The sequence below is a fragment of the Piliocolobus tephrosceles genome, chromosome 5 (assembly GCF_002776525.5).
Source record: "Piliocolobus tephrosceles isolate RC106 chromosome 5, ASM277652v3, whole genome shotgun sequence".
In the NCBI taxonomy this organism is placed as follows: domain Eukaryota; kingdom Metazoa; phylum Chordata; class Mammalia; order Primates; family Cercopithecidae; genus Piliocolobus; species Piliocolobus tephrosceles.
This window is the reverse complement of record NC_045438.1, coordinates 133,303,524-133,330,444: the sequence shown is the minus strand read 5'-3', so window position 1 is coordinate 133,330,444 and position 26,921 is coordinate 133,303,524. Positions and strand designations below refer to the sequence as shown.

The following is a 26,921-nucleotide window of genomic DNA, read 5'->3' as shown; positions in this document are numbered from 1 at the left end:
TTTTTAGTAGAGACGGGGTTTCACCGTGTCAGCCCGGATGGTCTTGATCTCCTGACCTTGTGATCCACCCACCTCAGCCTCCTAAAGTGCTGGGATTACAGGCGTGAGCCACTGCGCCCGGCTAGTTACAGCACTTTCTTGGTAAGAAAGATATAAAACCTAATGAGGATGAGCAGTGAATTTTGGTTCTAAAGACAGGTCCAGCCAGCTACTTGTTTAAGTTATTTTTTCTTTGGGCTTTTCTGTATTTTCTAAACCTCCTGTGATCTTTGCAATCAGAAGGAAAAGGGAAACTTTAGCTTAAAGCAAAAGCAATTATCTGAAGGCTCTTGTGTGCTAATCGCCCACAGATGTAATAAGTATCCAGTGGATCCTCCAACAAAGGAATTTCTGCCTCCTGGACCCCTCCTACCTACTGGAGCTCTGGGCACCCTCCCATCCATCCATCCAGCAGGACAGTCTGGGGCTCCCTAGTGGGATACCAGGCATACAATGTGGAGTCAGGCAGACCAGGTTGGAATTGATGTTGGCAGTGACTGGCTGTGAGAAGTACATTTAACATGTCTCAAGTTCTCCCCATCTGTTAACTTGAAGGTTGGACTCGAATGACCTAGAAGACTAGATTCTAGAGGGTTGCCAGATTTAGCAAATAAAAATGCAGGATGTCCTTAGTACTGCATGGAACATACTTAAATCATCTGTTTATCTGAAATTAAAATTTAACTGGGTCATCCCCATTCTGTTTAACCCTTTATTCTAGAGTCTTAACTCTAGCCTGCCACCCTCAGAGCAAATACAGTTTCATCCTGTGACAAGTGAGTCCAATCAGTTCACCCATATTTAACTGCAGTTTGAAAAAGCTGGAACAGCCTCTTGGGGAAAATGTTCGCTGGAAGTTTTCTTTTTTTTTGAGATGGAGTTTAGCTCTGTCGCCCAAGCTGGAGTGCAGTGGTGCAATCTCAGCTCACTGCAACCTCCACCTCCCGGGTTCAAGCTATTCTCCTGCCTCAGCCTCCCAAGTAGTTGGGACTACAGGCACGTGCCACCATGCCCGCCTAACTTTTTGTATTTTTTTTTTTTTCGTAGAGATGGGGTTTTACCATGTTAGCCAGGATGGTCTTGATCTCCTGACCTTGTGATCCACCCACCTCAGCCTCCCAAAGTGCTGGGATTACAGGTGTGAGCCACTGTGCCTGGCCGCTGAAAGTCTTGGACTATCTCTGCCCCAGCCCGCTAAAGGACTCTGGTCCGTCCCTACTGAGGACAGGTGGCTCAAGACAGCAGGGCTTTCCAGGCAGACGTGGTAGGTCAGCAGCTGTCACCTGGGGAGAGCGCCTACCCTCCTTGAGTCACTTAGGGTCAATTGCTAACCCCCAGGCTTTGGTCTGTGTTGTGCTGGCTTAGCAGGGGGCCCTGGAGCTTCCATCTCAGTCAATGTGCAACCTTGAGCAAATCACTTCCCTCAGGTGACCTCAGGTCAGCACATACAAGTGCTCAGCTGGAAGCAGGAGGGAGTGAGGGAAATGTTGAGTGTGGGTAGGGCTTGGGGCCCCCCAAGAGATGGCATTGCAGGGGTTGGGGGTGATGATACACCAGGACCTGGGAGGAGCCCTCAACTGAAGCTGTTGCAATCCCAGGGTCTAGCACATTAAGTGGTTACATGAGTGACCCACAAACAAATAACTTTTAATTTTTTTTTTTTTTTTTTTTGAGCAGGAGCTGGGCCTTCATGGCCCCTGCCCCAACCCCAAGCTGCATTTATGATACAACCCATCACAGCTGGATTTTAAAAATACACAAAAAATATATATAATATACATTATAAAACCTAGGTGGGGTTTGGAGGTGGCCTGAGCGATATGCAAACGGTGAGGACCTTCAGGAAGCTCGGGCAGGGTCGGGATGAGGAAGGGAAGGGGCACAGTACTTCATATGAAACTCATAAATACCCACAGGTGGCTGCTGGACAGGCCCGGCTGGCTCTGGGGGCCTGGGTGTTGAGAAGGGGCAGCAGGTGAAGGGTTAACCTTCAGTCCCAGAACTGGGCCTGGGCGCTGCTACTCTAGGCAGGTAGACTGAGGTGGGGAAGAATCTAAGGGAGCAGTACCCACAAAGGGTTTGTCAGATCCAAGCCTCAGGCAAGAGAAAACCCACAAGCCTTCTGCTAGCCCCTCCCTCTGGGCCTCTGGTCTGCCCAGAGGCTGGGACTCCTTCCTCTACCTTGCCCTCAATCTGGAGGGTGCTGGGGGGTGCCCCATCTTCCTGGGGTCCCTGGCTGGCTTGTGGGGTGCTAATGGGGTCTAGTTGCTACTGTGCTCCCCTCTTCATGCCCAGTCTGAAACAGGTACTCCCCTAACCCAGCTGCCCTCAATGAGGCTCCACCCCTCACACTGCAGAGCCTCTCCCCTACCCTGTGGCCAGCCCCCGCCCCAGGGAGGTAGTGTAAACCTGGGCTCTGGGGACAAGCAGCCCTGGATGAGAACTCCAGCTCTGCCCACCTCTCCTGTGGGTCCCTCAACTCCCTGGAGCCTGGGCACTTCATCTGAAACCCAGAGACCCACACTTGCTGTGCAGAGTCTGAGGACTGCACAAGCCATGCAAGGAGTCTGGGCACCAGGCCTGGGACACAGAGGGGCAAAGATGTATGGTCCCCTCTGTCCTCAGCCCAACCCTGACCAGACACTCTCCTTTCCCAGGGCCTCCACTCACTGACTCCCTTGGTCTCCATCCTGCCCTCACCTGCCCATCACGCTTCCCCAATGGGGGGTGAGGAGGCAGTGGCCACACATGCCAGAGGCTGAAGGTGTCCCCTATCCCCACCTCTCTGAGGTCACGCGAGGCTTGGCAGAGCGGGGTGATGGTAGGCCAGCGCCCCAGACAGGCTGGCCCACCGCTGAGCCCTCCTCTCCTCTCTTCTCCCACAATTAAAGCGCAGAACAGTGGCAGGGAGTGTATGTGCTGGGGTAGGTGGGGAGGCCTCCTGGTCCTGGGCCTGAGGCCTGGCAGGTAGATGAATCCTCAATCCTGGACCCCCCCAGGGGTGCCAGGCAGGTGTGGAGAGGAGATGCTCACCCTGCATCCTTATGGAGGCGCAGAGGGCACCCTAGTCTTTGACGAGCTTGTAGACATGGTGCTGGGCCCCGTGCTCGCTGGTGGAGACTTCGAAGACAAAAGCAATGACAAGCAGGGTCTCCTGGGAGTCCCGGCTCGTGACCACCTGGGGGGTGAGCAGGTAAGAGATTCAGGAGGTCAGGGAGAACAGGGCCATGGGGCAGGGGGCTGAGCAGACCATTCTCCTTTCCGGATCTGTGCCTCTCATCCCAGCAATGTGTCTGGCTACCCCAACTTGGAGGCCCTGGCCTGTGGGACTCCCCACGACCCCTGCTGCCCCCATACCTGCAGGATGGTGAAGTTCTCCAGCACGCTGTTCATCATGTACTTCTCAGGCAGGTGCTTCAGCTTGTGAATGAAGTTGATCATGTACTCGCACATGGGCGAGCGGTGGATACGGTACACAAAGCGCCCATTCTCCAGCCTGGCGTACTCAGTCTGCAGAGAACATGGAGAAGGCGTCACTCAGCCTGTCTGCTCCCAGCCCCACCAAGCCACCCAGAGCCCACACTCACCTCCACCTTCTCTACCACCTGTTTGCCAAAGGAGCACACCTTGGTGGAGACGCTGATGGTCATACTATCAGCAGAGCTGTACTGAGAGCTGACCCCATAGAAGGCTCCCGGGCCCTCCTGGATGGTGCTGTTGAGGTCGGCCTGGGCATAGGGGTCGGGGGTGTTAGGTGCTGGCAGAGACCAGAAGTATTCCCGCCACACCACATCAGAGTCCTGCCCAAAGATCCATCTCTGGCACTCTGCCCACAAGCCAGAGGAGACGGAGCAGGGTCAGAGGTCAATGCAGTGGGCCTGGATGTTGCACCTCTGTGGTAGGGAAGGGGGCTTGGAGCAGAGAGGGCCAGGGGGACTCACCCAGAACTTGACAAGGAAGAAGGCATTAGGGGGCCCCTTCTCATAGAGCTCCTTCAGTCCCCCCTTTTTCTCGGGGAATTTGTCATAGATCTGGCGCACGTCTACTGCCTCCAGGGGTGGGTCTGAGAAGGCGGGGTTCGTCTGGCCGATGTGCACAAACAGGTGTTTGCTGTACTGTGGGGAGGGCCCAGACAGGGTCAGGAGAGTGCTCAGGCTTGCAGGCCCGGAGGCAAGGAAGGGAGCGCTGCACAGGTACAGAACTGCCTGGAGCATCCTGAACAGGCCAGACCCCCAACCCCAGCATCCTGAGTTGCAGTCCTGGATCACCTGGCTGGCCTCTCCACAATTGTGCAAAGGCTCACTCACTGCCAAACACATTACCGTGTCAGGGTCTCGCTGCACCTCCATGAAGGCTGAATACTCAAGGAGCCGCAGCCGGGACGAGGCAATGGTACGGTCCTGCCACACAGGCACAGAGGCAGCAGCTGAGGGGAGCGGGGCCAGGGGCTCATAACCTGGGAGGGCGAGACAGATTCTCATCTGCATGGACGCACGTAGATGCTTACTGACAAAGCTGCCCCCAGCCTGCAAAGGTGCCCCTTTTGGCAAGGAATATGGGTTGGATTTTGACTCCCCTACTAGGTGTCCTTGTACAGTGTACAATCTGCACAACCATATGTGGTGGCCCTAGTAGTATACATCAAAAACATTTCCTTGTGTGACTATTAATGTGTGTTTAAACAGAAAACACAAAGAAGTAAAAAAGGGAAAGAACAATTACCCAGAATCCCACCATCTAGAGAGAGAAAGCCTTGTTACGATTTCGGTGCATTTCCTTATTGGGAGTTTCCTACCCACAGAGATGTGTATAAATGTAGGTTTTGGTGGTGTGTGCTTGTAGCTGTGTACTGGCTATGGTTTTTTGTTTTTCTTTTTTTTTTTTGAGACGGAGTCTCGCTCTGTCGCCGAGGCTGGAGTGCAGTGGCCGGATCTCAGCTCACTGCAAGCTCTGCCTCCCGGGTTCACGCCATTCTCCTGCCTCAGCCTCCCGAGTAGCTGGGACTCCAGGCGCCCGCCAACTCGCCCGGCTAGTTTTTTTTTTTTGTATTTTTTAGTAGAGACGGGGTTTCGCCGTGTTAGCCAGAATGGTCTCAATCTCCCGACCTCGTGATCCGCCTGTCTCGGCCTCCCAAAGTGCTGGGATTACAGGCTTGAGCCACCGCGCCCGGCCCGGTTTTTTGTTTTTCTGAGATGGAGTTTCACTCTTGTTGCCCAGGCTAGAGTGCAATGGCACAATCTTGGCTCACTGCAACCTCCACTCCCTGGGTTCAAGTGATTCTCCTGCTTCAGCCTCCCAAGTAGCTGGGACTACAGCCATGCGCCACCATACCCAGCTCATTTTTGTATTTAGTAGAGACGGGGTTTCACCATGTTGGTCAGGCTGGTCTTGAACTCCTGGCCTCAGGTGATCCACCTGCCTCAGCCTCCCAAAGTGCTGGGATTACAGGCGTGAGCCACCACGCCCAGCTTGGCTATGGTTTTGTGCCAGAGATCTGGAACAACATTGTACAAAGTAAAGGGGCTATTCCTGGCCTGTCTCAGTCTCCTATAGATGTCACAACCCCCTCCCTCCCAAAGCAAACACACGCAGTTGGACCCCAGCTCTCCTGAGCGGAGGTGCAGGTGCCAAGGGAGAGCACCTCGTGTGGGGAACTTACTGCTGAGCGTCGGCGGCAGGGGCGGCTGGATGGGGTAGGCTGGCTGTGCAAAGGGCTTGATGCTGCAGACAAAAGCACAGTCTGGTGAGAGGGCTCCCTCTTCCCCACCTTCCACCTGGCCCAGCCCCTCTTCCAAGACCCCAGGAACAAGCCACCCAGCCTTTCTGCTGAGCCCTAGAAACGCATGCTGAAAAGCTAACTCGCAGGCTTTTGGTTTTCTGCACGTTTTAGCTTTTGTGAAATCCTGGAGCGTCTCCCAGCTGATCTGTGCATTTAATGTAGGATTTCAACCCTCCCCACGCCCCACCCTGAAAAGCTGCTCCTTAAGCTGAGGGTCTTTTGATGAAAGTTGTTTTAAAGTTGAAGAACCAGCACACTTGACCACCTTACTGGTTAACTGAGAGACTGCCTCAGAAACTAAGTGAAAAGTAAACAAAGGGACAGATGACAAGTGGATGCATGCTGATGAGAGAACGCACAGGTGAACAGCCAGAGCATCCGCTCTCCTGTTGCCGCCCTCCAGCTTTTTTTTTTTTTTTTTTTTTTTCAGAGACAGGGTCTCCCTCTGTTGCTCAGGCTGGAGTTGCAAGGTGCAATCAAGGCTCACTACAGCCTGGAACTCTGGAACTCCTGAGCTCAAGCAATCCTAGCCTGCCTTGGCCTCCCAAGTAGCTAGGACTATAGGCACCCACCTCAGCTAATTCTTTTTTTTTTGAGAGAACAGGTCTTGCTATGTTGCCTAGGCTGATTTTGAACTCCTGGCCTCAAGCACTCCTCCCACCTCGGCCTCCCAAAGTGCTAGGACTGATTACAGGTATGAGCCACCACCCAGACTGCATCCCTCTCATCCCTCTATTTTTGAATTAACACTTTGCTCAGCTGTTGCCAGAGCCCAAATGGGAGGGAAGCCCTGTGCGGCTGCCAGGAGGAAGAGGGCATGGGACGATGAGCCACAGTACTCACTCCTGAGAGGGTCCAGGCTGCTGTCCCAGGAGAGGGGGGCTGCTCCAGAACTGCAGGGATGAGACAAGGCCCAGGGGCCCCTCAGCATCCATGAACCCCACTAAAGCTCATCCTTTACGGCACACCCCCACACCAGCCCACCTCCTGGGACCCATGTACCCGCGAGGAAGTGGAGAAGACGGCCTGGGGCAGAGGGGAAGGTGGGCTGAACTTGTTCTGCAGGACGCTGGCAGAGACAATCTGGGCAGAGGACATGGACGCCATGCTCTGAAGGGCTTTGTCCTTGGAGACCTGGTCCTGGGAAGAAGGGGCTGCATGAAGCCAGGGCCAGGCTGGATGAGGCCCAGATTTGCTTTAGGGCCCCTCCCATAACCCCGGCAGAATCCAAAGCACTAGAATGGCAGGTGTTCCCGAAGATCCAGGCCTGGATTCTAGCCCCAGTTCTGCTGTGTGATCTTGGGAGAGTCTCTGCACCTTCTTGGCCTCAGTTCCCCAAGTGCCCATCACCGCTGACCACAACCACAGTAAGAAATTGTTATTCCAAAGGCCAATATATATCAAGATATTTCCTCTTACTGTATGTCATGTATTCTCCTATTTTCTTTCTTTTTTTTTTTTTGACGGAGTCTCGGCTCTGTCGCCCAGGCTGGAGTGCAGTGGCGTGATCTCGGTTCACTGCAAGGTCTACCTCCCGGGTTCACGCCATTCTCCTGCCTCAGCCTCCCAAGTAGCTGGGACTACAGGCGCCCGCCACCACGCCTGGCTAATATTTTTTGTATTTTTAGTAGAGACGGGGTTTCACTGTGTTAGCCAGGATGGTCTCGATCTCCTAATCTCGTGATCCACCCACCTCGGCCTCCCAACGTGCTGGGATTACAGGCATGAGCCACTGCGCCCGGCTACTCTCCTATTTTCTATTCTGTTTCATCAGTGGTTCTCAAAGTATGGTCCCTGAACTAACACAACAGCATCACCTGGAAGCGTGTTAGAAATGTACATTTTTATTTTTTATTTATTTATGATTTTTGAGATGGAATTTCACTCTTATTGCCCAGGCTAGAGTGCAATGGCATGATCCCAGCTCACCACAACCTCCACCTCCCGGGTTCAAGCGATTCTCCTGCCTCAGCCTCCCAAGTAGCTGGGGGTTACAGGCATGCACCACCACGTCCGGCTAATTTTGTATTTTTAGTAGAGACGGGGGTTTCTCTATGTTGGTCAGGCTGGTCTCGAACTCCTGACCTTAGGTGATCCGCCTGCCTCTGCCTCCCAAAGTGTTGGGATTACAGGCATGAGCCACCATGCCCGGCTGACATTTTTATTTTTTAAAATTTTTATTTGTAGAGATGCTACAATGTAGGTCTTGCTACATTGCCCAGGCTGCTCCAAATTCCTGGGCTCGATGGATTGTCCCACCTTGGCCTCCCAAAGTGCTGGGATTATGGGCATAAGCCACTGTGCCCAACCAGAAATGTACATTTTCAGGGCCCTGCCCAGACCCACTGAATCAGAAACTCTGAGGTGAGGCCCAGAAATTTGTTGTAACAAGCCCTCCAGGTAATCCTGATGCACTCTAAGGTTTTTTGAGAACCACTGTGTTTTGTTTTTTTGTTTTTTTTGAAATGGAGTCTTGCTTTGTCACCCAGGCTGGAGTGCAGTGGTGCAACCTCAGCCCACTGCAACCTCCACCTCCCGGGTTCAAGCAATTCTCTTGTTTCAGCCTCCAGAGTAGATGGGATTACAGGCACTCGTTACCATGCCCGGCTAATTTTTGTATTTTTAGTAGAGACGGGGTTTCACCATGTTGGTCAGGCTGGTCTCGATCTCCTGACTTTGTGATCCGCCCACCTCGGCCTCCCAAAGTGCTGGAATTACAGGCATGAGCCACCACGCCCGGCCATTTCGTTTTTTAAAAATGAGGCTTGCACACCTATTAAGCTGGTTTCATAATCTGTCATTTGAAAATCCTGTATTAGGTGTTAAGACCCTTTCCCCGCTCCCACTGGGGAGGGCCATGCTACTTACCAGGTTCATGGCCTGTGAGGGAGAGAGGGAAGATGGATTAGAGGACATGTGCAGCATCAGGGCTGTGGGGTGAGGGACGTCTTTGCGCCTACCTCCACCCAGTGCCCATGGGTTTTAGCTTCTGAGGAGCCCAAGGAAGCTCAGTAGACCCCCCTGTCCCCCTAGAGGGAGTGCCTGCCAGCTGGGTCAAGCCCTGGAAAGGGCAGAGTGAGGGAAAACAAGCTGGCACCCCCTGGGTCTGTCCATATGTTCTAGAACTAGGCTCTGGGCATGGGGGCCTGGAGGTAAGAGGCCCCCTCCGCTGCACTGCTGTGGGCAGGGAGAAGAGCACATGGCCAGCATGAGGCCCTGAGAAGGGCCTCAGTCGTGAACTCCAGACTCTGAGATCCACAGTTGCAGGACAGCCAGATCTGCAAGGAACTGCCAAGCCCACCTCAATAGCCCTGCCGGCCAGTACCCCTGGGGCCTCCTCCCTGCCCACGGAAGTCCCCATGCAGTTAGTAAGCAGCAGTCAGGAGGAAGGAGAAAAAGAAAAACAGAGAAGAGGAGGGGTGGGCCTTAGTGGCCCCCAGATGGTCTCCCTCTCCCGCAATGACAGGGCCCTTGGGCTTCCTGCTGCCACTTGTGTTTCTTTCTGGAACCCCTCACAGCTTCTCAGCCCCTTGCCTGTCCCAGGCTGGAGCCACAGAGCAGCAACAGGCCTGCACCCAGGAGGGTGCTGGGCAGGCCAGGCTGGGTGGCAGGGGCCTCATACCTTCAGCTTGGACTGAATCTCCCGAGATTTCCGCCTGGCTAGAACCTGCAAGTGGCTAGAGACCTGTAGAGAGAGAAAGAAAGAAAAAAAGAGAAAAAGAACAGAAAGAGCAGAAGGAGAGGCAGGAACAGAACTTCAGCCAGAAAAGAGGCACAGTGGGGCTGGAGAGCTGGCCAAGGAAAGGCCTGAGCTATGCAGAGATAGCGCCGTGGGTGAGGGGCCCAGGAGGGCTGAAGGCCCCCACCAGGCACCCAACATACCTTGATGCCAACCTGGTACTCCCGCACCTTCTTCCGAGCTAGAACCTGTATGTGGCTGGACACCTAGGGGCCGCCCCGCGCCCCGCCAGAGAGGAAAACACAGATAGTGAGGAGGCACAGCCATGGGGTGGCCACGGGCAAGGAGCATCCCAGTCCCCCATCTCTAGGGGACTACATGTAAATGGGGGGAACTTTTTCTTTTTGAGACAGGGTTTATGTTGCCTGGGCTGATCTCAAACTCCTGGGCTCAAGCCATCCTCCCACCATAGCCTCCCAAGTAGCTATGACTATAGGCATGTGCCATTGTGCCCGGTTCAGACACCTCTTGACACTGCCAAATCTGTTCTCTTCTTGGCCTTATCACGATCAAGAGCCACAGTAGCCTCCAGGGCCACCATGTACAGATGCACAGGTTGTTCACTGGCCCAAAGGGCGCCAGTGAGGGTTGAAATCCAGCCCAAGTTCTGCTGCCCAAGCTATGTGTCACTGTACAAGGCTGTGCCTAACCCTGTCCTCCCCCCAAAAAAGGTGACTTTTTCTCACTGGTGTCCTCAGAGGAGACCACCTTTTTCTAACTGGCATCACAGGTGCTAGCAATGGCCATGGTGCTCCTGTTGGTCATTAGCTTATACACCAAGGCCACATCCTCTACCGGGGATTTCCCTGGTAGCACTGCCTGAGTCCTCCTGTCAACCCCAACCACAGCCCCAGCCTATGAAACCAGGCCTGGCCCTCCTGCTTTGCTCCCATAACTTTTTCCCCTAATACACCTTCTCTTTGCTTGGGCTAATATACGCTAGTGTATATATATGTACTCAGTAGGTGTTCTTAATTGCACTTCTCTAGCAATCTCCTCCTTGAAGCCTCCACTGGCAACTTGAGCTAATCACAGTCTGGATATGTGCGCCCTGTGCTGTGTGCCCAGCTGACACAACAGACCCTTGACCTTGTCAAAGATCTGACCCAGAGGCACAGAGAACCCAAATGTCACTGTTTTCCCCAGGAAACACACAGATCCTTGATGCCGCTTCATGCTTCCAGCATTGGCAAGTGGCTTTCTTGGCAAGTTGTTTTTATTCTTACAAAGAAAGCTCCTTTTTCTCTTTAATCACAGCCTGACAGTGAGTATGTATGTGATGCCACCTGGTTAGGACCTGGTGGGTGCCCCTCACACTGCCTCACTGAGCCCAGGAATCAGACTCCTGTCCAGCAAAATTACTGACCACTTCATGCTGGGACAGTAACTGACATTTACTGAGCACAGATACTGTTGTCCTCTGCATTTACACACACCGACCCCTTGATCTTTACAGCAACACAAAAACATAGGTACTAATATCCCTGACTTACGGATGACAAAACTAAAGCCTGGAAAAGTTAAGCCGTCACACAGCTGACTGCCACAGCCAGGATTCAAACCCAGGCGGTCTGACTCCAGAGCCCACTCTGACTCCACTCACCACTAAGCTACGCTACCAGGACTCGCTTGGACCCTTAGCTCAGACCACCTCCACAGGGTCGACTCTGTAACAGCTGAAAGTCACAAGGAGCTTCATTCTAACTTAATATTTAGCTCTTTTGTCCATATGGAGGCGCTGTGCTTGCTACAAATTGCTGCATGTATGTATGTGTAAAAACCTAAAACTGCATTTCTTTGCCAAAAGTAATTTTTTTTTTTTTTTTTTGAAATGGAGTCTTGCTCTGTCACCCAGGCTGGATTACAATGGCGTGATCTCGGCTCACTGCAATCTCTGCTTCCTGGGTTCAAGTGATTCTCCTGCCTTAGCCTCCCGAGTAGCTGGGATTACAGGTGTGCACCACCACGCCTGGCTAATTTTTGTATTTTTTAGTAGAGACGGGGTTCTACCATGTTGGCCAGGCTGGTCTCAAACTCCTAACCTAAGTGATCCACCCGCCTCGGCCTCCCAAAGTCCTGGGATTACAGGTCAAAAGTAAATTTTAAAAGGACCAAAAAAAACCTTGTCAGTGGTTACTCTTTTTAACACATAAAGACATGCCTTGTTCTCACAACCAGAGGATGGTCCCCTTTCACTGGGATCTAAAAGCCCAGAGTTCTAAGAAAGAGTAAAGATAGGGGGAGTTTCATCCTTGTACCTTATGCTCTTATGATGAAGGCAGTGGTTTCTAAAATTCCAAGCTTGTCAATAGCTGGTTTGTAAAAGCTCTTTCCTGGGCAGCCCTCTCAGGATGCCAGGCAGGAGCAGGTGTGACGGTGGACCCTGAATTCAGGGGCTGGGATGTGCCCACTTCTGCAGTCCACCCTGGCCTCAGTTCACAGTGACCCAGCGTGGCTGGATGCAATGGCTCGTGCCTGTAATCCTAGCACTTTGGGAGGCTGAGGCGGGAGGACTGCTTGAGGCCAAGAGTTCAAGAATAACATGGCCAACATAGCAAGACCCCCATCTCTACAGTAATTTAAAAAACTTAAAAAAAAAAACAAACCAGTGACCTAGTTTAATGACCCTTGACCCCTTCCCACTCTGACTAACAGATTCCTATGAATACCTCTTCTGGGTAGAGGAGGACCTGCCGAGAGTTTGCTTCTGAGCTCAGAACAGCTTTCTGTTTATAATAATGACTGGAATAATAATAATAGTAGCAGCAAATTCTTCTGCAGCGCTTATGCTGTTCTAAGAGTCTTCACATGTTTACTAACTCAAAGGCTGAGGACGCAAGGGTGGGAGGCCAACTACTGCCCACTCCCAGGTAGAACTAGTATTTGAACCCAAGGGCTCCAGGGAACAGGGCCCTGTGTGCATGCCTTCATGTGGTATCCCTGGTGCCTAGAACATAGCAGTAGGTCAATCATTAGCTAAGTGAATAAATTTGGTGCTGCATGAGCTAGACTTAGGGAGGGTGGTTCATAAATGCTTGAATGAATGAGGGATCTTTGCTGCCCCTACACTGGGTGGGGAGGCTCAGAACCTTCCTTTGAGAAGGAGGTGGAACAGGCCAGACTTGTCATAGCACCATGGGGATCTGTGGGTCCAAATCCCACCGGGACAGGAGGCTGGGAGCGTGAGGGAAGCACTGGCCTCCATTCCTCCAGGTCCTGCCTCCAGCCTGGCCTCTCTCCCAGGCGGTGGGGCCATCACTCCCATCCACTCCCCTTCAGATTTCTGTCACCACACTGCCACCTTCCCTGGACCAGAAGCCACTAATTGTCTCTTACATCATCATTTTTCTCCGTTCCCACCACCACTACCCTTGTCCCAGGCCCTGGCACTGTTGATCTCTAGGCCTTTGCTTATGCCCCCAATAGCCAGTCTCCCTGTCTCCACCCAGCCCTCTCTAATCCATTGTCCCGGCTGCTTGAGGGCCTTCCTCAACAGCTGCCACCTGCCACTCCCTGCTCCATACCCTTCTGTGGCCCACCGCTGCCCCTTGGGGAACCTGTCCTCCATGTCTCCTGCTGAGTGTCCCCCACCCCAGCAGTCCCCACCCTCCCTCTGCCACATCATGCTGCCCACAGGCATGGCTCTTTCCTGCCTGGGGGGCTTGAGGAAATTACTTAACTTCCCTATGCATCAGTTTCCTCATCGTAAAAAAGAGATAATTACTGTACCTATCTAATAAGGTTGCTGAGAGGATTAAATGAATTAACTTAAAGGAAGCTCTGTATGGGTTTACCATGATGATTAGTTGTATATCCAACTTCCTCAGCCTGGAAGGAAGGGTCCTCTCCCTTTTCTCTGCCTGGCTAACTCCCATTCCTTCTTAAAAATACATCCCTAGTGTCACCTCCTCCAGGGAGCCTTCGCAGCTCTCTCTCCCCACTCCCCTAGCTTTGTCTGGGTTGGCTGCTTGTCCCAGAGTGCCCTGCACCCACCCCCTCTCAGCCCCGCCACCCTGCTCTGTACCCGTCCATCTGACCGTCTGGCTCCCTGGCTTGTGACTCAGGGCAGAGACCATGTAGCAGCCACAGCAGCCCCGTGGGCTTATCTGTGGTCCCTGAACCAAAGGCCCTGGGCAGGGTAGTGGGTGGTCAGAGAGGACAGTGGGGCCATCTCTCTAGGAGAAGATGGAAGGGTGAATGGAGCTGCTCGGGAGTGGGAGGGGGTAAAATCGAGGGCGTAAGGGGAGCATGATGAGGCAAGGAGGGTGGCAGGCCAGGTCGGGGGCAGCCTCGAGGAGGTGGGCAGGGTAGGGGCAAGGGGTTGACCAGGGCAGCTGAGACAGAGTGTGTGGGTGGCGGACCCAGCATAAACCGTCTCTCTACCTGTTTTCTCGTCCGAGTCTTCCCCGTCCTCAGTTTAATATAGCGTGCAATCAACTCATTTCGGCCTAGATTGGGGTGAGAGAGAAAATGAGGAGTGGGCAAAGGGTGGAGCCAGAGGCTGGAGACCCCCACCCCACTGGGAAGCCACTCCACGTCCCTCCCCAAAACACTGCTCTTCTGTTCCCCACTCTCTTCACTCCAAGCTGCACATGCAGGGCGTGCAAAAGTGGCTGGGGAGTCTCAGCTGCATCCTACCGCCTCCAGGACCTAGAGGGGCTGCTCTTCAGGGGAGGGGTGCATTAGGAGCTGTAGGGTAGGAGGAAGGAGGGCCGAGGCACCCTGACAGGCTTCCTTGCAGACAGACCGGGTGGCTGTGGCACAGGTCAGCAGGACAGTAGCAGGGTAGGGCTAGTCCTGGCCAGGCACGCCCATCCTCCCAGCCCCCAGCAGTGCTTCCCGCCTGTGTCACCAGCTCCAACGCTCTTAGTGCATGGATTTGTGGAGGCGTGTGAATGAGCCTGCCCCGGGTGGATGTCCTGCCCTTACTCTGTCTTTACCCTGGACAAGTCCCTTCCCTTCTGTGGTGAAAGACCAGGAAGGACAGGAAGGCAGCATTGAGCGCCTCCAATGTGCCTCCTACACTGGCAGCCTTGTCAAGATGTGTCACTGAGCATGTCGCCAAGTCCTTGTGCCTTTTACGCCCATGTCACCAGTTCCCAGTGTCTCTCCACCCTGTGAGAGCCTTGTGAGCCTTGGGGTGCAGGCTCTGTTCTGCACCACAGACCCTCTGAGGGCCCAGAAGCTGCCAGTGTCCAGGGACTTGGGCCTGAAAGGGGGATGCCTGGGCCACACGGCTGAGCCCACATCAGCACGGTCAAGGTGTACACCTCTACCCCCAAATCCAGGCTATCTGCCCCCCAGCCCCATGGCCTCCCCAGAACGGCCAAATTCTCCAAATTCCATTCCAATGACTGAACCAGCCCCATTGCTCCTCCCTTCCCGCCAGCCCCTCTCCACCCCACTCTCTCCACCCTGTCTAAAAATACCCTGTGGGGCTCCCCCAGCCTGGGAGGCAGCAGTGGGGGCAGACAGCACCCACCCTGTGGAAGGCACCCTGGACCATCTGCCTGCCCCCAAGGTGGGGCTCTGGGGCTGGGGTGGGCGTGGCCAAGGGACACAGAGCAGCCCTGATCCGTCCCACAGGCGCGCCCTGGGAAGGGCTGGGCCTGCCTCGCTCAGCCATGGGCTGCTGGGAGGAATAGGGGAGCTGGCCAGGAACCAAGCCCAGAAGGGTCGAGTTATCCCAAAAATGCAGCTCTGGGAGAGCCCTCTCAGGGCTGGACAAGAGGGGACACTCCCTTCTGGAAGTGGGCAAGATGGCATAGAGAAGGGCCAGCAAACACAAGGAGTGGGGAAGGGGACTGAGGAGGGCACGCGTCCTCACGGCCCCAACGCAGGCCTTTGTCCCGGTGCGACCTCCCACAGCCCGCACTGGAGGGAACTGTGTTGCGACTGTCGCTGGGCCTCCTTTCCACATCTTCCTCCTGGAAGGGACCCCCTTCCGGGTCCCGACTGGCGCAGACTGGGCTGACCCACTTTCTTGGGCCCACTGAGTCACCTCGAAACCTCCAGGCCGGTAGAGGGGAGGAGAGGAGGAGCAGGCGGGGCTGCCAAGGTGTGGGCTGTGCCTTGGATTGGGGGCGAGCCCGGCTTGTTTATGAGGAGGAGCGCGGAGGAGGATCCAGACACACAGGCTTGCGCGCCCAGACTCGCCCAGCCAGCGGCTGGCAGCCTCCGACGTCACCAAACCGGTTGGGTGAGAGGGCAGAGAGCAGGGGGAAGGGCCGCAGTCCCGCCCGAGCCCCCGCTGCACGCACCGTACATCTTGCCCTCGTCGGACAGGATGATCTTGCGCCGGCCGCAGGGCGGGTAGATGGCCAGGGCCTCCTGGAAGCTCTGCTCGATGTCCGGACTCCACACGCCCTCCGCATCGTTGTCCAGCCCCTTGTCCAGGCCCTCGGGCCCATCCTCCCGGGCTTCCCCGGGGCTGCTGCTGGCGTTCCAGCTGTTGGACGCTATTGTGCTGGTTGCTCTGGGCTCTGGGCCTGAGCCCGCTGGGCGGCCGAGCCTGGGGGACAGAGAGAGAGGAGCTGGGGCCAGGGTCCTCCTCGACCACAGCAATCTCCTATCCCACAGCCGCTGGGTCTGGAGCTCCGCCCCCAGCCCAAAGCCCACCCTAGGAACAGGTGCTCCGGGTGGAATGGAGGTAACAACCAACCACAGCTTGTTCAGAGCTGTGTGACCTGGGATGCACGCACTACTTCACCTCTCTAGGCCTCAGTCCTGTAAAATGAGAAAAGGGTCTCCTTGAGGTTGTGAGGGTCAAAACTTAAATGAGCTCATGACAAAGTACTAGCCATATGCCCAGCTCATGACACTCAAGAAATACGTAATCAGTAACAACAATGCCTCACACCAACACAGCACTTTTGTAGGAAAAAGGCATTTTCACATTCATTCAAACCTCACAAAACTAGGCCAGCATGGTGTCTCATGCCTGTAATCCCAGCACTTTGGGAGGCCAAGGCAGGCGGATCCTTTAAGGTCAGGAGCTCGAGAACAACCTGACCAACATGGTGAAACCCCGTCTCTACTAAAAATGTATCAGGGCTGGACGCGGTGGCACATGCCTGTAATCCCATCACTTTGGGAGGCCGAGGAGATTGGATCATGAGGTCAGGTGTTCGAGACCAGACTGACCAACATGGTGAAACCCCATCTCTACTAAAAATACAAAACTTAGCTGAGTGTGGTGGCACGTGCCTGTAATCTCAGCTACTCAGGAGGCTGAGGCAGGAGAATCGTTTGAACCCAGGAGGCAGAGGTTGCAGTGAGCCGAGACCACGTCACTGCACTCCAGCCTAGGCAACAGAGCAAGATTCCATCTTTAAAAAAAAAAAAAAAAAAAGTAGCAGGGCATGGCAGCGCACTCCTGCAATCCCAGCTACTCAGGAGACTGAGGCATGAAGATCACTTGAACTCCAGAGGCAGAGCTTGCAGTGAGTGGAGATGGCACCACTGCACTCCAGCCTGGGTGACAGAACAGACCCTGTCTCAAAAAACAAAAACAAAAACAAAAAACACTAAAGCAGGGAGGGTAGGGAATAACGCCCATTATCCAGAGAGGAAAACTGAGGCTCACAAGGTCATGCAGCTGCCAAAGGCATGCTAAGGAGCACAGAGAGGAGGAGCAGAGGGGCAGGGCTGTGCCTCCTCAGCTCTCCCTGCCAGCTCCTCCTCCCCAGTGTCCAGATCCCCCATCAGGGAACTCTACCCCTCACTCTTGCCCCAGCATCACTGCAACCCAGCTAAGGACCCCTCAGGGGACAAGGAGGGTCCCTGACCCAGGAAGGGAATAGTTTTACCTTCCCCAAATCGATAACCAAACAGAACTCTGCCAACGGGCCTAACGTGGGGCAGGAACTGCCCCAGGAATTACAAAAAGGGAACTGGAGAGGGAGCAGCTGAGAAGGTGCTTGGCCAACAGCCTGGCTCAACCTCACCCGCTCCTCTATCCCACTTCCTGTTCCCGCACCTCCAGGCCCCACAGCAGCCTGTAAACCATTCACACCCGTAAACCACCCACATGCCCACCCCCGCCCTGGCCCATCCTCCATGTGGGCCAGGGCTCTGAAACTGTGAGTGCCCTGAACCTACCAGGCTGGGTTATTAATTAGGACCACACCCCACCAGGCCCCCCATCACTCACAACCCCAAGACTCAACCCAAATCCCCTTCAGCCCCAGAACCCGCATGTCCAATGTATTCAGGGTCCTCGAAACCTAAGAGCCCATGATGGCTGGATCCTGGGACTTAGCTCTGGGCAGCAGGAAAAAGGGAGGGGTGGAGAGGTGGGGGACCCCATCAGAAGCCAGGGAGAGGAAGATGAATTCCAGGTCCTGCTGCTTGAGTGGGGGTGGACTCTCTCTGCAGAGCCACTTGTTTGCTTGGGGAGGCTTGAGGGGGTCACTAGTAGAACGAGGTGGGGAGGGCCTGGGGGGCCTGAATGTCAGCTAGTTATTCGGTTATTCTTTTTTTCTTTTTAAAATGTTTTATTTTTTATGTTTTAGATGGAATCTTGCTCTGTCACCCAGGCTGGAGTGCAATGGCACGATCTCTGCTCACCACAACCTCCACCTCCTGGGTTCAAGCGATTCTCCTGCCTCAGCCTCCCCACTCAGCATGGTGCCACGTACCTGTAGCTGGGATTACAGGCGCGTGCCACCATGCCCGGCTAATTTTTTTTTTTTTTTTTCCGAGATGGAGTCTCGCTGTCTCCCAGACTGGAGTGCAGTGGCGCCATCTCGGCTCACTGCAAGCTCCGCCTCCTGGGTTCACACCATTCTCCTGCCTCAGCCTCCCCAGTAGCTGGGACTACAGGCGCCTGCCACCACACCCGGCTAACTTTTTGTATTTTTAGTAGAGACAGGGTTTCACCGTGTTAGCCAGGACAGTCTCGATCTCCTGACCTCATGATCCGCCCACCTCGGCCTCCCAAAGTGCTGGGATTACAGGTGTGAGCCACCAAGCCTGGCCAATTTTTTGTATTTTCAGTAAAGATGGGGTTTCACCATGTTGGCCAGGCTGCTCTCAAACTCCTGACCTCATGATCCACCAGCCTCGGCCTCCCAAAGTGCTGGGATTACAGGTGTGAGCCACCACGCCTAGCCCTCGGTTATTCTAAACTATTACTCAGTTAGTTATTCAGCTATTCAACTAGTTATTGTAATTATTCTAAACTATTGAGTTTAGACTTAATATTACTACTAATAACAGTACCTGTCGTATGCCAGGCACTGTTCTGGGATTTCACACACACTGACTCATTTAATCTTCACAATAACCCTATGGGGCAGATACTATTATTATTCCTAGTTTATAGATGAAGAATCCAAGAAACAGAGAAGTTAAGCAACTTGCCTTAGGGCACACAACAAGTAAGTACTAGGGCTGGGTTCTGAACCCAGGTAAGCTGGCTTCGGTTTTATAACCAGGAAGGTTATAGGGAGGGTGCTGAGAGACCCCACTACCTGGAGAGAGAAAGGAGGTTCACCTGCCATAGCAACGGCCCAAAGTCTGCCCAGGAGGTCCCCCTCAGCCCAAGCAGCTGCAGCAACTTCAAGGACCCCTGCACTGCCGTACTGCCCTTTCTGTGATGCCTCCAAAGCCACCAGGAATCTCTCTCCCATGGCCAGTGGGCAGCCAGAAGGAGCTGTGCCCCTGACCTGTCAGAGGGGACAGAGCCCTTATTCCCAGCCTGTCCCTCACCCCAGGAAACTGGATTGAGAGCCCCAGCCCCCACTCCTCAATCAGAGGGGAATTCTTAGAATAGAAATGTGAGGGGTAAACAAAATAAATAAATATAAATAAATAAATAAATAAGGAAATATGGGGGGTGGTGGCTCATGACTATAATCCCAGAACTCTGGGAAGATCACTTGAGGCCAGGAGTTCAAGACCAGCCTGGGCAACACAGTGAAAACCTTGTCTGTATTTTTAAAAATTAAATTTGAATTTAAAAAAACAAAAAGAAAAACAAAAGTGAGGGGACAGGGGTACGCTAGCTGAGTGGGCACACCTAGCGACTCCCCTGTTGATATAGCTGGGATGCAGGCCCTGTCCACAGGTATCAGTCTGATACTGCCACAGAGCTGTCGGAGGGGAGGGAGAAGAGGGGCTACAATGAGCTAAGACCCCTCTTAACCCCTTCCCGAGGCCTCCATCGAGCAGCAGTGGCCCAGGCAGCCCCAGACTTTTAAAGGAACTTTCCTGCCTCCCCCAAGTCCCTGCCCGCCTCCCCTCAAGCAGGCTGTGGCCCCCCTTCTGAGGGTGATGTCAGCCCCGCCCCGCCCCCCGCGGGAGCACTGTGGCCAAATATGGCGAACACAGCAGCAGGCTTGGGAGCTGGGACAGACTGGGGGGGGGCGGGGCAGGCGGCCCCTGGCTGGGACCGCTGGCAGCTGGTGAGGGGGAGGGGACGGGGGACGGCCCAAAGGACGTGTCAAGGAGAGAATAGGACCACCGTCCCTCCCTTCCGCTGGCTCCTAGATGCATGCGAGACTCACTTTCTAGGAACGCTCCTAGGGGCAGAGGCACCAACACAGGGGCAAGTGGCACTCCCCACACACATCCATGCACAGGAGCACACCGTGCAGAGGGGCTGTGTGAGTGCTCGGGTGGACAACCACGCGAGAATGTGTACCCCCAAGCTGAGGCACACACATGGGCAGTGGCGGGCAGGCAGCTGCCCCGGCCTGGGGGCTGGACCGGGGTCTCAGTGGAAAGGAGTCTGCAGGAGGCGTGAGCACTGGCTGCTCTGTTCTCCTAGAGACCAGCATGTGCCCGCCTTCTTCTCCCTAGACCCTCTGACTGCTGGGACCCAGGCCGGGCTGAGAGAGAAGGCTATGGCTCCCTGGACAGGTGCGGGCTGGGCTGGGGCAAATGTGGGACTCTGGCTTGGTGGATGGGTGGGACATCTAGAGAAGGCTGACTGTGGGCGAGAGGGCAGACCCTGGGCTGCTGGCTGACGATGCCCAGGTGTCAGGTGTCTAGAAGCTCTGCCTCGCTGTGCCATGAAGAGGGGCAGGAGAGGGAGGAGACTCAACTGAGGGTCAAGGGGAGGGAGACCAAGGCCAGGATGGGGCCTGAGACAGACAGGAGGGGCAGGGGAGACAGGCTAGGGGAGAGTCTGGGGCAAAGAGAAGCTGAGGTAAACCCAGAGAGAAAACAGACCAGAGACAGGAGAGTTCCAGTGAGTGAGAGACAGAAAGCCCAGCCCAGCGGGGGACAGACCAGAGCCCGGCAGAGTGAAGGGAGAGACCCCAGGAGAGATGTGGAGGCAGGGCTGGGGAGTGCTGGACCGTCAGACCCACAGACTGACAGAGCCGGTGGGGGGGTGAAGGGAGAAGGGAGAAGGGGTGAAGGAGGGCAGGAGAGGGGAGAAGAAAGAGGGGGCACAGACAAGGCAACCAACAAAGACCCAGAGAGACACAGAGCAGAGAGGGGTAGACCAGAAACTCAGATATGACAGGCATCGAGGGAGGGGCAGGCCAGGAGGGGACAGGGAGAAAGAGAAAGACAGGGACAAGGACAGAGACCCAGAGGCCAAGGCCGAACAGAGGGAGGGAGTGACAAGGGAGGCCACTGCCGGGGGCTGGGGGCCAGCCACAGTCCAGGACACCCCCACTCCCATCTCAGGGGCTCCCACCCTCCACCTCCTCTTAGAACCCCTCCCATCTGCCCCTGCAGAGGAGTCCTGTTGTACCTGTCCTGCAAACCCGCCAGCAGGCTGCAGACCCCCAGGGGACTCGGTCTGCCTTCACCCTCATCCTGACCAGCCATACCCGCTTCCCCTCTCCCAGGGCCCTCAGCCTTCCAGGCTCAGAAGGCCTCTGGGTGGAGGCAGGGATGGGGGCTAGGAGGCTGGGTGAGCAGGCTTTGGGGCCCTGGGGAAGATAAGGGGCACCTTGCTGCCCACCCCCACCCTGGGGCAAGACCTGCCGGAAGAACTGGCTGGACAGCTCCAGGGATCAGGCCAGAGCTGGGGCCGCTGCAGAGGCCCTGGCCCCCCACCCCCACAGGCCCTGCAGCTTCCAGACCACCCAGCCCTGTAGCTCCCTTTAGGGGCCCCGGAGCCACTGCCTCAGTAGGAGGCACAGAAAAAACCAGTCTGGGTGGGTGGGCACCTCCTGTCTTACCCCTCCCCCTGCACCAGCCCTGCTGGGAGGATGAGCTGAGCTATGACCTTCCTGGGTCTAGCAGCCAGCAGTCCACCCCTGCAGGGACCCCAGCCCCCAAAGCCTTCTCACTTGGAGTGAGAACATCACTCAAAATGTGGGAAAATCAGTGAAATCAGCAGTTTCCTCCCAAATCTCTGCCCTCAAACCTGAGCTGGGCTGACCAGCCAGGGGGTCGAGGATGGGGAGGGCAGCTGAGGAGGGCTAAGGGAGCTGCTCCCCCTCTGCCTTCTCCTCCCTCCTCCCCTATCCGCCCCACAGCGGGCCAGCTGTTCTCCAGCTGCCAGAAGCTCCCACCCTAGAAGTAGCCATGCTCTGGGGCAGCAGAGCAAGTAGGGATGTATCTGCCTCCCCCAGCTCCAGCCCAAGGACCCCAGAGGGACCCTGCCAAGCAGCCACACCCTGCCAGGCTAGGGAGGGATTCCCTCCTCCCTGGAACAGGGTCTCAATTTTTACAGGAGGAAGCAATTTGCAGAGCCCACTAGGAAGGAGGTGGGGGCCCCTCCACTCCCCCCCCCCCCCCCCCCGCTTATTAATGTGCTTCCAATTTGGGAATGGAGACTCTCTCGGCCCCTCCTCCCCACACTACTTGGGAAAGGGGCTTTCTCAGGGAGCAGAGGGGGTTGGGATAGTTCCCCCAGGCCCCAGGCCTCCTTCTGCAAAGCTCATCCGTTGTCACGCCCCCTCTCCTTGAAGCAGTATGGGGGTAGGAGGGTGGAGACTCAGCCCTCAAGTCCCCTGCAGAGAGAAGGGCCCAGTTGCCAGACCTCCCTTTACTCCCTCCCTGGGACTGACTTGTCTCCTCATCTTGTCCTGGTCCCAGGGTGGGAATCTCAGATATCCAGTGGGAGACAGGCTGTGGGCGGTCACTGGGTTTCTCAGTTCTCAGTTACCATGCCAGACTCCTGGTACTCCGGGTCGCCCACTGGGCTCCCACCAGCCACTCAGTCAGTGCCCCCATGAGAGTCATGGTGTCATCTAGAAACAAACAGGCTTCCTCTGCGCCCTTCCTCTCGCTCGCATACACAGTTGCGTCACAGCCACTGTCCTGCACATTCACTGTTACCCGCATCTCTCTCCTGCTGGGTTTTTAAAAAAAATCTTTATTGTGATAAAATATACATAACATCAAGTTTACCATTTTTGCCATTTCTAAGTGTACAATTGAGTGGCATTAATTATATTTCTTCTTTCTGTTTTTATCAGTGTCTTTCTCATGGTCTTGCACATAGATGCCACACGTGTCAGGGACCACAGGCCCCCAAACGCATCCCACAGAGCCTCCTACACGCCCTGCCTGGCACAGCCCTGGGGGTGTCACCCACACTACCCGAGAGTCCCAAACATGTTCAGATAGTGACCATCCACCCACAGTGCCAGGATCAGTCACACCCCACAGTTTCTCTCACACACAGCGTCGCTTTCTGGTGCTCAGTGTCACCCACACACCACATACCATATTCATGCTTGGCACATGTCGGATGGGGTCCACCTTGCTGGTACACACATCATACTGACACGGAGTTGGTCATATTGTTTTACTCACATGTAGTGTCACACGTAAGTCACACACAGACAAATCTGAAGCCATCTCACATGCTGCGTCACAACATACAGGTCACAGGTGGTCACACCACAGCATAACACATCACACAGATCGCCACTCATTCGGCTTCTCACGCACACACGCCCGCGCACTCACATACACACAGCATCATGCAAGCGTGGTGTCCCTCACACGCAGGTCACTTGAGCATCAGAGTCACACCCAGTGTAATCTCCAGGCACACAGATGGTTAGGCAGCCGGCTTCCTTCAGCGGCACATCCAGGGCATACACAGAACATCCCCCATGCAGGTTCTCAGGTATACAGGTGGCGGCACGCCGGGACACATGAAGAGTCACCAGTTTCTCTTATGGATGTGTATATCTGTCACACACACGAATGTCACAAAGCCACAGTTTCTCTCCTGCATACACCCAGCCCCACACAAGCCGCTCTGACCAGGGTTCTCTTCCACACACATCCAGCCCCACAGAAGGCAAGTCTCACCCACACAGAAATGTCCCACTCACGGCTTCCCTCACACACATCCAGCGCCACACACAGTTGCAGTCTCATTTCCCTCTAACACTTCCTGCCCTTTCAGGCCTGGCGGGGAGCACAGGAAACAATCGGCACTCTAGGAAACCCCAAGGGCTGAGGCTTTAGGATGTACAGGGGGATGAACCTCTCTGGCCCTAACCTCAACCTCCTGTGGGTCGGGGAAGACAGGCAGAGCCCTCCCTCCCGCAGGGCAGAGTTCTCCCTGGAGGGAAGCGGCCCCTTCTGCAGACAGCCTAGGGCACAACACCGGGAGGGGAGGGGAGGGAAGACAGGGCAAGGCCACCGGGACAGTACTGAGTGTGATCTGCTGACCTCCCCAGCTCTATCCAGTGGCAGGTCCTCAGGGTCATCCCCGGAATCCCACAGCTTCTGCAGCCCCCATGTGGGAAGAAGAGGCTGTGACCTCCTAGCTCCTTCACAGAAAGCTGCAGCATTTAGACCCCTAGGCTCCTCTCCCCATCGTGAGTGGGGAGGAGGAGGAGGGCAGGACCAGCGATTTCCACACTGAGCCCTGGGGCCCCCAGAGGTGTTTGGGAGTGGGGCAGAGGGTAGGGCCACCCAAATGGCCTCTGAAGACCCTTTGTGCCATCCAGCCCTACCAGAACGCTCGACCACATCAGAGGCAAGATCCCCCAATCCACTAAGCCTCCCTGTTCCTTGACACCTGCTTGCTGCCACCTTTTCAGCCCTGTTCACCTGGCTGAGCTACTCCTCAGTCACTCCTTGGTTTGTCCCTGCCTTCTTCCTTGGGCCACTGGATCACCCACCCACCTCTCCAGACCCCACCAGGTTCAGGTTCCATCATGGGAGAAGGGAGGCAAACTGGGAGACAGACCCTGGGAGGAGCTCAGAGAAAAGGGACCTGAGAAGTCATTCATTCCAAGCAGGGAAACTGAGGCCCAAAGGGGCTGGCCAAGATGTCACAATTGGTTAAAGGTCCAGGGGGGCCCAGATCCCTATTTCTTGACCACCGCTGTTGAGATGTGGTTTTGATATTCCTTCAGTCGGTAGAAAGTGCCAGGGTCTGCAAACCTTAGGGTGAAGATGGGAGCAGGGCTCAGGACCCATGGGATGCTCCTGTATACTTAATGCGCCGCTCTGTCCTGGCAAGCACTGACCATTCTAATAAGCCATTCCCCAGCCCAGATGCACTCATTAGCATTAATGACGGTTCCCTCCCTAGGGGAGTGGGGAAAGGCCCAAGAGCTTGGGACTCATACTGGCTCCTACCCTCTCCCTGAGGAGGGGGCATCCAGGGCTCCTGAAGTCACCCTTACTGGACAGCCTTGTCCTGGAAGATCTGTGTACTCCCTGCCCACTGGGTGAGCAGGGACCCAGAAGACCACAGAACCACATCCTTTAGGTAGTGCCCCTAGGAGAGGGCTCCGGGGGGGAGGGGGGACTACAGGAGTCTAGAAGGGAGGGGACATAATTCCCCCAAATCTCCAACTTTTGGGGAGAGCCTTCCCTCCTTGCCCCAGGTGGCCCCAGCACTGCTGTGGAACATGTGTACAGAGAACCAGGCCACAAGAGACTGGATACACAAGAGCCACCATGGGCACCAGCCCCTCTGAGCTGTGTCCAGCCCCTACCCCTATGCCCTGTTCTTCCGGACAACAAGTCCAGGCCTGACCTGGTTCTGCCCCTACCTGGAAAGAGGGAAGACACAGAAGACAGCCCTTGAGAAGCCCGCCCCAAGGCCTCCTTCCCCCGCGCACTGAAAGAATCTCTCAGCCCTGGATCAAGGCCCCTCACCAGTAAAGTTGACAGAGCGGGGTCTCAATGACACTGCCCCAGGGCCCAGCTGGGCTGGAAAACAGATCCAGACCGGCGCCCCCAGCCCTCCCTCCCATGGCAGGAATAAAGGGCATGACAGACAATGGAGGGGATCGGGGTAGGAAGCGGGGGACCAGCCACCCTCAAACCTCAAGTCTAAACAAGAGCCCTGAGAAAGTGTGGGGAAGAAAAGGCCCCAAATCCAGACCCCTCCGAGCCAAGCTCACAGCGTTCAGGGCTGGAACTCTGAATCGACACCCCGACGCAGGCAGCAGAACTTAAGGGAACGTGAGCCCCTCCCTGCCTCTCAGGGGACACACGGCCGGGGCGCGCGGCTTTGCTCCTAGACACCCTCCACAAGCCAGCGCAGCCGCGGCACTGCGCGCAGAAACCGGCCTGGGCGCGGGGAGGCCGGGCCCGAGGCCTGCGTGGAGCTGAGGCCGGGCGGGCTCCGGGAGCGCGCGGGCCGGGAGTCCAAAGGGCGGTGGGGCCCGGGACTGGGCGCCCCGGATATGAGATCCCGGGTGGCAGGCAGGCCCTCCACACTGTGCTGCCCCCGGATCCCCGCCCCGACCCCCCAAGCGCGGACGGCGGGACAGGCGACGGCACAGGGGACACGGTCTCCCCGGCTTCCCCACCTTCCCAGACCAACTCGTCCCCGTCGCGGGGGGGGTGGTGGGGAGAGCGGGGGGCGGGGCTTCCCGGAGAGATTTTCTCCCTTCCCTCTAAACTTCCCGGCACCCCAATCCGGGGCTCCAGCTCCGGCTGGACAATAGCTCGGGGACCCAGGCACCCTCGGGTGTCGCCCCCCCTGCCAGCCCAGCCGACCAACCAAACCACCTCTCCCGAGCGGGGCCTCCTCCCGGCGTCCGCCCGGCTTACCTGGTCCGAGCTCGCGGGGGCGCTCCGGCCGGGCCGCTCCGCCGGGCCCGAGGGAGCCGCGAGGGGGGCCGGGGAAGGGGGGTCGTGGGGAGGGGGCTGGCCGGAATGTGCGGAATGAGCCGGGTTGGAGCGGGAGGCGCCGAGCGCGGAGGAGGGAGCGAGCGGGACGGAAAGTTTGTGTTGAGGAGCCGGGGCGGGGGTGGGGGCTGCGGGAAGGAGGGGGCGGGGCGCGCAGGGGGCGGTGCTGGCCGAGAGGGGCGGGGCCGTCCAGCCGCGCTCGGGCCGCCCACCCTGAGGCCTCGCGACCCGGCCACCCCGGCCGGCGCGCGCCTGGGAGCCCCACTCCTCGCTCGCCCGTGCGCAGTTGCCTTCCTCCCCCTGCGCGCCGGGCCTCGCCCCGCTCCCGGGTACCCGCTGGAG

The 26,921-nt window shown here is 56.0% G+C and overlaps 1 protein-coding gene across 2 annotated transcripts; it reads right to left on the bottom strand.

Annotated features, from left to right (window-relative positions):
• Positions 1-1,656: 1,656 nt before the first annotated feature.
• TEAD3 (TEA domain transcription factor 3) lies at positions 1,657-26,677 on the bottom strand. Of its 2 annotated transcripts, XM_023212619.3 has the most exons (13): positions 26,502-26,677; positions 15,818-16,068; positions 13,941-14,005; positions 9,701-9,763; positions 8,687-8,698; positions 6,821-6,958; positions 6,662-6,711; positions 5,699-5,760; positions 4,362-4,495; positions 3,981-4,154; positions 3,627-3,767; positions 3,397-3,549; positions 1,657-3,217 (listed from the first exon to the last, which is right to left on the bottom strand). In XM_023212619.3, exons 2-13 carry the CDS (start codon positions 15,822-15,824, stop codon positions 3,104-3,106), a joined length of 1,113 nt encoding a protein of 370 aa, XP_023068387.1. In that variant the 5' UTR covers positions 15,825-16,068; positions 26,502-26,677; the 3' UTR covers positions 1,657-3,103. The 2 variants fall into 2 exon arrangements, with proteins under 2 accessions (XP_023068387.1, XP_023068388.1); XM_023212620.2 differs by lacking the exons at positions 9,701-9,763; positions 13,941-14,005 and having other exon boundaries at positions 26,502-26,554.
• Positions 26,678-26,921: the final 244 nt, after the last annotated feature.

Coding starts and splice junctions, on each gene's coding strand:
- TEAD3 (XM_023212620.2), bottom strand. CDS start 15,967: ATGGGCCCGAGGGCCTGGACAAGGGGCTGGACAACGATGCGGAGGGCG. Junction 3,768..3,980: donor TCTTCCTTGTCAAGTTCTGG/GTGAGTCCCCCT, acceptor CCCTATGCCCAG/GCCGACCTCAACAGCACCAT. Junction 3,550..3,626: donor AGGTGGTAGAGAAGGTGGAG/GTGAGTGTGGGC, acceptor TGTTCTCTGCAG/ACTGAGTACGCCAGGCTGGA.